This window comes from Melitaea cinxia, chromosome 22 (assembly GCF_905220565.1).
Source record: "Melitaea cinxia chromosome 22, ilMelCinx1.1, whole genome shotgun sequence".
NCBI lineage: Eukaryota > Metazoa > Arthropoda > Insecta > Lepidoptera > Nymphalidae > Melitaea > Melitaea cinxia.
In genome coordinates this window covers 8626796-8638127 of record NC_059415.1, presented here as the reverse complement: position 1 = coordinate 8638127, position 11332 = coordinate 8626796, and the positions used below count along the sequence as shown (strand labels likewise).

At 38.0% G+C, this 11332-nt stretch overlaps 1 protein-coding gene across 1 annotated transcript; it reads left to right on the top strand.

The window, feature by feature from the left end:
• Positions 1-6183: 6183 nt before the first annotated feature.
• LOC123664456 (UDP-glycosyltransferase UGT5-like) lies at positions 6184-9636 on the top strand (the record flags this gene model as incomplete). Its single annotated transcript, XM_045598999.1, has 4 exons — positions 6184-7017; positions 7102-7324; positions 7402-7621; positions 9414-9636. Coding segments are annotated over exons 1-4 (1500 nt in total), but the record flags the coding sequence as incomplete, so codon positions are not given.
• Between the last annotated feature and the right edge of the window lie 1696 nt (positions 9637-11332).

Genomic DNA, 11332 nt, shown 5'->3' with positions numbered 1-11332 from the left:
TCTTTTCCGACGAACCCGAGGGCTTCAGGCCCCCCAGGATGGCTCGGCAGACGCCGGACGAGGAGGAGGGTGTTCCGCCACCCTTCACAGAAGTTGAAATGGAGGCGGCTTTGTCCCGCCTTCGTAGTAAGAAGAGGGCGCCGGGTCCAGACGGGGTGCACGGGAGTGTTTGCGATCGCTCTCGGGCACCTCGGCAATAGCCTCCGGGAACTTTTTGACTGCTGCCTGTGGTCTGGTCAGTTCCCGGGGGCCTGAAAGGTTGGTGGGTCGGCTTTGCCTACTTCCTAAGGCAGGGCGGAACCCGGATTCGGCTTCGTCGGTGCGACCGGTGGTGTTGCTGAACGAAGCTGGGAAACTCTTGGAGAGAATAGTAGCTTCCCGGCTCGTTCAGCACCTGGAGGAGGGCTCGGGACCCGGACTCTCAAAATCCCAGTTCGGGTTTCGTGCGCGCCGGTTGACCATCGACGCCCTCAAACGCCTGCGGGTGGTGACAGGTGAAGCGGAACACGGGAGGGAGGTGGTGCTCGCGGTGTCGTTGAACATCGCGAACGCCTTCAACAGCCTCCCGCGTGCAGTGATTCGGGAGGCACTGAAATTCTTCAGAGTGCCCCCGTATGTGGGGAGGCTGTTGGGGGCGTACCTCTCAGATCGCAAAGTAGGCCTCGAAAATCGGTCGGGGTCCGTGGAGTGGCGGCGGGTCGGCTGTGGTGTCCCGCAGGGATCGGTGCTGGACCCTATCCTGTGGGACATTGGGTACGACTGGGTCCTGCGAGGCCGTCTCCTCCCCGGGATGGGAGTCATCTGCTACGCGGATGACACTCTCGTTTACTCCCGGGGACGAGACTACAAGGAGGCGGCGCGGCTGGCTGAGGTCGGACTCGACCTCATGATCAGCCGCATAAAGAGTTTGGGGCTTCGTGTCAGAATTGACAAGACCGAAGCCCTACTCTTCCGTGGGACCGGACGCAAGGGACCCCACCGGGGGCTACCCCGCAGATCGGAGAGGGGAGGGTCAGGATGAGCCCCCAAATGATATAACTGGGGCTCATCCTTGACGGAGGCTGAACCTTCGGCCCACACTTCGCTATGGTGGGACCGAAGGTTGTGAAGGTGGCGAGTGCACTGGGCAGACTCCTCCCGAACCTCGGAAGACCCAGCGCTGCCTGCAGGCAGCTATATTCCGGAGTCTGCCGGAGTATGGCGACGTACGGTGCCCCGGTTTGGGCGGATCGCCTCACTGCGAGGAATAAGGCCGCACTGCGGTCGGCGCAGAGGATCATCGCGGTGAGGGTGATCCGGGGGTACCGTACGGTATCGTGGGCTGCAGCTACTGCTCTAGCCGGCGACCCCCCGTGGGAGCTCGTGGCGGAGGTCCTTGCCGAGACCTACTCATACGTCTCGAGTAGGAGGGCTCTCGGTGAGAACCCCACGTTTGACGGGATCCTTCGGGTACGCCGGATGGGGCAAGAAGCGCTAATGCAGAGGTGGGGGGAGGACCTGGCGGAGCAGCCGTACGGCACACGCGTAACGGCTGCCTTGCGCCCGGTCCTTGAGTGGTGGATGCGCTGTAAGCGGAAGCCCCTCACCTTCCGTCTGACGCAAGTTCTCACTGGGCACGGCTGCTTTGGTGAATACTTGTGTCGCACGACGGAAGGGAGCCGACAACTGGATGTCACGATTGTGGTGCGGTAGTGGACTCTGCCCAGCACACCCTCGAGGTGTGCCCGAGATGGGGGGCGCTGCGTCGCGATCTGACGACAGTCCTCGGAGGGGACTTGTCACTGCCGAGCGTTATCACCGCGATGCTCGGCGACGACGAGTCCTGGAAGGCGATGGTCTCCTTCTGCGAGACAGTAATGTCCCAGAAGGAGAATGACGAGCGGATAAGAGAGGGGGCCGCCGACGAGGCCTCCGTCCGCAGGCGACGAACGGGGGTGCGTAGGAGACGTTACTTAATAGGCTTCCAGTAAAGCCCCTGTGTCCGTGTCTGGCCGGGATGGGAACCCGGTCCTGCTAGATATGGCGTCGTCGGGATTGTTCAGAGGTAAGCCGGACAGTCCCCATGGAGGAGAAGTCTGGTCTTTTCGCCGAGGCCAGCCTGTCGCTGGAAGGATCCTGTTGCCTGCAGATCCGGGACCCTCCAATTAAAGCGGCTGAAGGCTCCCGCAGGGGTTCTGGTCAGTAATACACCCCCAAGTGTTGAAGCCGACATACAGTCTAGGACTGCCTACCCGGGCGTCCTGGATATCACCCGTAAATGGGTACCCCTGCGATACCAAAAAAAACCCTATCAGTGCTGTGTGGCTACGGCTCCAAAGAGTGGGTGTCGTAAGAGGCGACTAAGGTATAAAAAGGTTCCACTACCATCTTGGAACTTAAGAAGCCGACCGATGGCGGGATAACCATCTAACCGCTGGCTTTGAAACACACAGGCCGAAGACGGGCAGCAGCGTCTTAGGTGCGACAAAGCCAGCCCTGCGTTCACCAACCTGCCTGCCCAGCGTGGTGACTATAGGCAACACACATGAGTTCACATCATTTTCGGCGTGAACTTGTGGAGGCCTATGTCTAGCAGTGGACTGCAATAGGCTGGAATGATGATGATGATGATGAAACACTATCTATAGATGCTAGGCATCTCTGAGTAAGTATCAGTCAAAGTCAGCAGCATACAGCAAATTATTTTATATATAGCATGCAATGTTTTTTTTTTTTTAATATAAGTTTTAACATCCATAGGCTCTTAAGTGCCCATGCCTTTTTCAATTTACATTTTAATTTTCAAAGCGTTGAGGCGTATTAATTTCAACATTACATGCTTCAAATTACGAACTAAAGCTTATTTTCTCTAATTCCATGGTGAGTCTTAACCGTGAGAGATATATATACCTATATATACATATATTATTTATGTAGGTTAATAATTAAGATTATTTACGACTATGGTTTTTTTGCAAGTAATGTTTTAATAATGATCACTAATCTAATGTAATCTAATATTATTTATTATTTTCCATTGTTTTCAATTGATTGAAATCTTGATCTGGGCAATAATGATTGATGAACTTTGTATGGAATTAAGTAAGTTTTATTATTATTATATCTTTCTAATTTACGTAAAGAACCATCAGGTTTACGTACAATTACCAACGGCGAAGGCTATTAGGAGGTGTCTACGGCTCGCAATTTTAATGTCACAGATAAAAATCCTTATGCCTAGAAACAATATCATTAATAGCTATGTTTCGGTCCTTAAGCTTTATTGGCACAGAAATATCTATAATCCCAGTAAACTCGTAGCGCCGACCTTGAAAACGTACAATTCTAATCGTTTCTTGTTCTTTCCGTTTTTGCGTAGCTTATCAATTATTATCTTAAGACTGAAATAATGATAAATGGGGTAAAGTGAAGGCAAAATATGTCATGTGTAACTAAATTTACTCAAATAATAATAAAAAAATCGTAATGATATCTCTACGTTTTCCCTATTGAATAATAATTATCAAACAAAAACGGACCCAAATTACACGTCAATCTTCGAAGAATTTGTTTTTATACATTTACTAGCTGACCCGGCGAACTTCGTATCGCCTAACACAAACTTTATCGTATGGTATTAAAGTTCAAATTGACTTTTAAGTATTATCACAAATCTTTTGTATGGGAGTATAGAAAAGTGTTGTTTTTAGACTTTTTCAGGAAATTAAAATTTTTTTTTTTAGAATTTTTCTCTCCGTAAGAACCATCCTCGTACTTCAAGGAATATTTTAAAAAAAGAATTAGCGAAATCGGTCCAACCGTTCTCGAGTTTTGCGCTTAGCAACACATTCAGCGACTCATTTTTATTTTATAGATAAATTGCCATAATATACTTGGATTCCCAACAGTCAATCAAGTTATGCTTTACGTCTAATAGAAATTATTTAAGAGATAGTGTATATTTATAGTTAACTTGTTAATCACTAGTAATAGAATACAAGTTTGTTTACACTTCGTGTTGTATAAGTTTGATAATAGTGAAATGATAGCTAAATAGCAATATTCCTATCAATAATACTAATTTCTGTAAATACTCTGTGTAACTGTAATTTCTGTAAAACATCCAACTGCTGTCCGACATAGAAGGTTTAAAGTAAATCTCCAAGTTATTATGTTTTTCTTACTAAAAAACTTATTAATAATTTTTAAGTTCAACGTGCTATAAGATGAAATTTTTATTACAATTATTTATATCTGTGATAATTATATAAGATAAAAATCCAGAAGCAGTATTAGATCTTCAGTTGCCTATTTAATCTAATTAAACAAATGATTAGTAAAATATGATTTAAAACTTTTTTTTTAATTTTTTTTTTTTTTTGTTTGTGTAACACAAAAATAAATTAGTACGAATTAAAATATGATTTATTTTTATAAATATTTCGTTAAAGTAGTTATTTTCTAAACCTTCTATTTATCTCCACGTTTCATACAACCAATAAAATTAGAAATAAAAATATATTTAATTCTATCACAGCAATAGCATATGCTAAGCTTTAGTGTAATGTTATATTTTAAGTTACATTATTCGTTGATTGATTGAAGACTGTATACTAATTACGATGGGAAAAGCCGCAGGATCAAAAATATGCAAATTAAATTTATAATTATTTTTTTAAGTTTATTAAAAAAAATAAAGAAATTAAATCACAATTTCAATTACTATTATATATAATTGCTGAGCTTGTTTAATGTGAACTCTATGTAGGTCGTAGGTACCGAGTGCAATGTATATGCAAGCATGCTGATGCAGCGATCTGTAGTGCTATTCTGTAAGAACATTTTCGTGTCTCGATAGCGGAATCCGCGGTGAGATATCAAATTCGTATTCATTAAAACTCGACAGTCCCGTAGCGCCACACTTGTGAGTGCGGCGACGAGTCGAACCCTGTTGCGTGAGAACGTTGACATTTAATAGTATGAATTCGGTATTCTGTAAGGGGATTTATCGCTTCACACATCACAATTCGAGACTTGATTCGACACTTGACTTCATGCACATATTCTAAAATAAAGTCATAAGAAAAGAATATCGATAAAATAAACACAGCTCTAAATTGCCGCTCTTCGATTCGACACTCACTTTACATCGCTTGTGCATACGGAATGTTTACAGAATTCCAAACCAAGGTGAAGTGGGTTCGCTTTCGAAGTGAGCGCTGTCACTCAGGTGAAGCTCGATATCGAAATTGTTATTTACAGAATAGCCCTGCTGCTGTGGTAGGCTATGTGTAACATACTCACTCAGTATCATGATTGTTTGTTTGTTTGTTTGCATTGAATAGGCTCCAAAACTATGGAACCGATTTGAATTTTTTTTTCATTCTAGGGAAACTACACTATCCGCGGTCGACATAGGGTATATTTTATTTTCAAAAAAATTTGAGATCCTAACGAAAACTCCAACAATGTAACCCAAGGTGTAAAAAAATTGCCGAAAATATTCTTTACATCGCGTGAACTGCGATAACTTTTAATGTAGTACGACTCTGCAGAACACATCATTATTTACAAAAAGTGCCACGACAAAAATGTTTAACTATTAAAGTTATGCCACAATAATTGTCATTTAATTTTAAAAATTTAATTGAAATTCCGCTGCTAGAAAAGGCTCTTTATCTTGGTATTAATCCTTGTCAAAATAAATTACTTCATATTCAAGACTGCTTCAATACCTTTAAATAATTTTTTGAATTATTCAATTTTGACATTCGATTCGAAAGACAACGAGTTTGAATGTAAGTATTAGAAAAAAGTGGCGTGGTCGTCTCTCTCCCTGCTCAGCTAGCCTTATGCGATTTAGCCGTCACTGGGATACGGCCGTTTCTTAACAATTTTATTTCTTTAGTAAACTGACGCAAATAGAAGGGTTTATGTGTGTGTGTATTATAAGTCTTAATTTCTGTTAAATACCTAAACGAAGGCAGAGCGGGCTGCTAGTCCTTGATAAAAAGCTATGTACCTACTTAATATTGTTTTAAACCACACGTAAGAGTTAATTAAATTTATATTAGATTGAAAATTGTAGTAGGCACTACTATCTTTTAAATAACGCTATCAATAGATAATCGTGTTATAAATTAACCATACTTTACAGAATCATTCAGTCTTGTTACTATTTTAGATTAGGTAGCAGTCATAAAAATGTGTCACAAAATTTTAGTATTATTTTTGTCGTTCTTGTTTGTAACGACGGAGGCGGCAAAAATTCTAGGAGTGTTTCCAATGCCGTCCCTAAGTCATCAAATTGTATTTCGTAAAATAACTCAGGAACTTGCTAAAAAGGGTCATGAAGTGACAGTGATTACAACAGATCCAGCGTTTCCCAAAGGAAATGGACCAGCAAATTTTAAAGAAATCGATGTTCATGATGTATCTTACGCGCTTTTCCAGAAAACTTTTCAATCTAAATACAAGGCTGGTGCTATGAAACATCAAACATTTGCAGAAATGAGAGATGGACTGCAAATATTCTCAAGTCTTTTTCACATCCAGGTACAAACGCCACAAGTTCAAGAACTCATAACAAACAAGAACAATACATTTGACCTAATATTAATCGAGGCTGTTATGCGCCCTGCACTTGTTTTGTCGCACATTTTTAAAGCACCGGTAGTTATAACTAGTCCATTTGGAGCTATATATAATTACCATGACATAATGGGTACTCTGACACACCCAGTTTTGTATCCGTATATCTTTCAAATGAAAATTTATAATCTTACTTTGTGGGAAAAGCTTGATTTCCTACGATATCACTATATGAATGAATATGCAAACTATTTGAATCAATTTTATGTGCACGAAATGTTGAAACAAGATTTTGGATCAGATGTTCCAACTTTAGAAGAATTATATAACAATGTGCATATGTTGTTTCTCAATATTCATCCTATCTGGGCAGACAATCAGCCTGTACCACCCGGTGTTATATTTACGGGTGGAATTCATCAATCACCTGAAAAGGAACTACCAAAGGTTTGTCAACAACTTGTAAAAATAGTGAATATATTGTTGTGATAGGTGTGTTTCTATGAAAATATGAATATATTTACTTTACAGGATCTAAATACGTACTTGGACTCGTCGACACGTGGTGTTATCTACGTGAGTTTTGGAACCAATATATTGGCAAGAATGTTTGAACCAGAAACAGTTCAAATTATAGTGAACGTATTATCTAAGTTACCCTATGATGTTTTATGGAAATGGGATCAGGACGAGCTGCCAGGGAAATCGGATAATATTAAAATATCCAAATGGCTACCACAATCGGATTTATTGAGTGAGGTTTTTGGAGATAAATATCTGGATACTGAAATTGATTTAAAGTTTTACACAAACATAACAAATACTTTACAGGACATCCCAAAATAAAGCTGTTTGTCACACAAGCTGGACTTCAATCTACGGATGAAGCTATCACTGCTGGTGTGCCGCTTGTTGCTATACCTATGTTTACCGATCAATGGTATAATGCTGAAAAGTATATCAAGCATGGTATCGGTATGAAACTTGATATTGACTTTTTAACTGAAGACAAACTGAAACATGCCATCGAAACTGTAATAACGGACGAAAGGTAATATACATTAGCATTAATTAGATAGCAATAAACAGTCATCAATTCTATTATTATTTTAAGTAGCTGTGTGACCGAGCTTAGCTGGGTATTTTTAGCAAATCGCGTTTTTTGGAAATCATATTTAAATACGAATTACATATTTATAAAATATGAATAATATTTTTTTACCGACAATAATAAAAAATATAAATAAATATAAAAAATCAAAAATAAAAAAGTAATTAAAAAATTATAAAGATAAAATATAAATAATATTTTTCGATTTTACATACATTATTAAATAAAAGTGCTGTGTGGCTACGGCACTAAAGAATTTAGCCACCCCCTCTCTTCCTGTGGGTGTCGTAAGAGGCGAACCACCTTGGGACTTAAGAAGCCGACCGATGGCGGGATAACCATCCATCTGCTGGCTTTGAAATACACAGGCCGAAGACGGGCAGCAGCGTCTTCGGTGCGACAAAGCCAGTACTGCGGTCACCAACCCGCCTGCCCAGCGTGGTGACTATGGGCAAAACACATACATTACATTACAGCCTATACAGTCCACTGCTGGACATAGGCCTCCACAAGTTTACGCCAAAAATAACGTGAACTCATGTGCAAAACAACGTTATTTTTGGCGTAAACTTGTGGAGGCCTATGTCCAGCAGTGGACTGTATAGGCTGTAATGAATGAATGAATAAAATAAAAAAATAACGAGTGCAATTAGAGAAAAAAAAGAAAAAATAATAATCGATTGAGGATTTGAACCATGGTCCTATCGGACGATCGCAATCGACCGATTTCTCACCCGAGCTATAACAACTTTATTAACAACCGCGAAATTTGCTATCTTATTCTGACGATATTGTAGCCATTTTTTCATTGTCTAAAACTGGGATAAAACGACATTTTCTAAAAATGAATCCTAGCTAGATTTATTTATCTCCCCTGAAATTCCCTGCATACTAAATTTTATGAAAATCGTCAGAGCCGTTTCCGAGATTAAGATTATATATATATGCTCGTTTAATAGTATAAGATATTGCACTAAATTATTGACGTATAAAATAGACAAGGTAAACGTTAACATATATATTAAAATGGTGTCGCAATTTGCTTGCGTGTTGTCTATATATATAACTGCTTAAAAATAACTGCTTGTATCAAATGCATATGGATGTATACAAGGTACATATACCAAAATAACATTTTTTATAATTTTTGTCCCTCTGTCTGCCTGTCTGTCCTGGATAATCTCTGAAACGGCCGGACTAATTTTGACTGGACTTTCACTGGCAGATAGCTGATGGAATAGGGATACTAGACTAGACTTAGGATACTTTTAGTTTATAAATTTATTTATTTTATAACTCTGTGAACTGAACGATAACTTTTGTTAAATTTCACGCGGACGTTGTTGCGGGCACAGCTAGTCTTCAATTTGTTTGGATATACGGACAGTATAGTCTATCGATTACTCAACTTTTACTTGTAACAATTAAAATACTATGTAGTATCATAAATGACAAAATATGTATCTTACTATCTAATATAACCTGTTGTGTTAACGTTGTATTGCACTGAATATGATTGTTTGTCAAAACTACTTATATCGGTTAAGATAAAAAATCCAATATTCTAATAATCTTAATTCTAAAATCTAATAGATTGCAAATTAATTTTACATTACACAGCCTAATTTGAGGTAGATACTAACAAAATATGTGATTTTTTTTATAGTAATTTACTCATCACTTAAAATCAAGGAACTTTTAGCTAATTAATAACCTTTTTATGCAATTTCAGTTATCGTCGAAATATTATTAAGCTTCGTGACATAATGCATGATCAGCCTGAGACACCACTGGAGCGGGCGATATGGTGGCTTGAATATGCCATAAGACACGGTGGAGCAAAACAACTTCGCGCACCAACAGCTAACATTTCAATGGCTGAATATTTTGAGTTACAATTGGTTTTAATTGTTCTATCAATAGCAGTCACTGCTTTGATATTATTAATTGTTACTTTTATATATGCATTTAGATTTATTCGTAAATTATTATGCAATAAAAACGAATTAAGTAAACGAGCAACTAAAAAGAAAACCAACTAAATGTAGAAAGCTATAAAATGTAAATGTGACTTTAATTTATGAACATTACACACCGAGTGATGTGAAGAGTTTGCATAAGGTTGTGATTTGGTTGTTTTTTACAACCTTCAATTATATATATTTTTAAATAATAATGTGAGTTTAATGTATGTAATTTGTGAGATTACAATGTTTTGTAGTAATTGCAAATTGAGCAATTGTTGTCAAATTATTATCTGTTAATAGTTTGCATCAACCTTTTACGTTTTGTTATACTAGATTTTCTGTGTAACTCACTTGTACATGATTTACGAGATAGAAAATATTAATACACGAATTAATAAATGTACCGTATTACATAGTGTAATGTATTACTAGTTTTTATCACGGCTTCGAACACAAAACTAGATTTTAAAAGCTAACAATATCTAGACATTTTTAGATATAATAAACCATAGGATTTCTAGAGGTTCAGTTTAAAAATTATTCCAAAAAAGGGCAAGGTTGATACCGCTTTGATGTTATTTTTATCAAATCTATCAAGCAATAATATGTTAAACACATCAGAGCAGTATATTAAAATTTTAATTAAAATAAGTATTAATATAAATATTATGACTATGCTAAAGTTTAATTCGCTTGTTAGAATATTTTTAAAAATAGCTAACTTTTGAAAAAAAAATAAAAATGTGTTCAAATTTTACTGACCAAAAATTACATATATTATTAGTTACATATATTATGTTATTAAAAGTATCTCCAGACAGTATAGAAGCTATCTTTCAGCTTCTTCTCCTTAAATCTTTTCTAGATTTTTCTTAGATTTAACGGACAACCAAACATAGGAATAAAACATACTTTTAGAGACTTCGTTTATAAATAATTATTGCATTGCTTAAAAAGCTTGAAACAACTCTTTCAGTATTCAATTATTCATAGCTTAATTTATGTAACACCAGTTATAGTGTGACATTACAAAACATTAATGCTAATTTACTTCAATAAATATACTATATTTTTATAGATTTCCATTTGTTTTTTTCTTGAATAAAACAATACCAATACTAGAAGGAAACGGACCGATACTAGGTGACCCGTTTAGTTGGTTTTTTTACCTCCCCACAAGGCATCCGAAACTCCTTTGCTTAATTTTGAAAATATTAGACAAAAACAAAACATATTTCGAGTAGAAATATGTCTTATCTTAGGGACGGGTGATTGAAAGATTTAGAAATTAAATAATTTAAACTCTATTTTAATAGGCGCACAGAATTATATTACGAATTAGGATATCTCATTATAAGACCATAGGCTGGTAGTACCTAAAACTTGTCGAAACAAGGTACAACACACACACTACACTACAATTGTACGATAGTCACATGGGTATTGTGAAAACTAAAGCCATAGCTAGAAGTTACGAGTCAAATATGTATTGGACAAACCTATAAGATAGAGTGTGTAATGTTTTTTTTTTATTGATTGAATGTGATTTTTATGTATAATTAAAAAAAAAAAATTAGTATTCTGCACTACTTTACTATATAAAATATAAGTGTGCGAAATTTCATCCTTCTCCGTCCGCGCAATTTTCGTAAAAAGGGGTACAAAGTTTTTGCTTCACGTATTG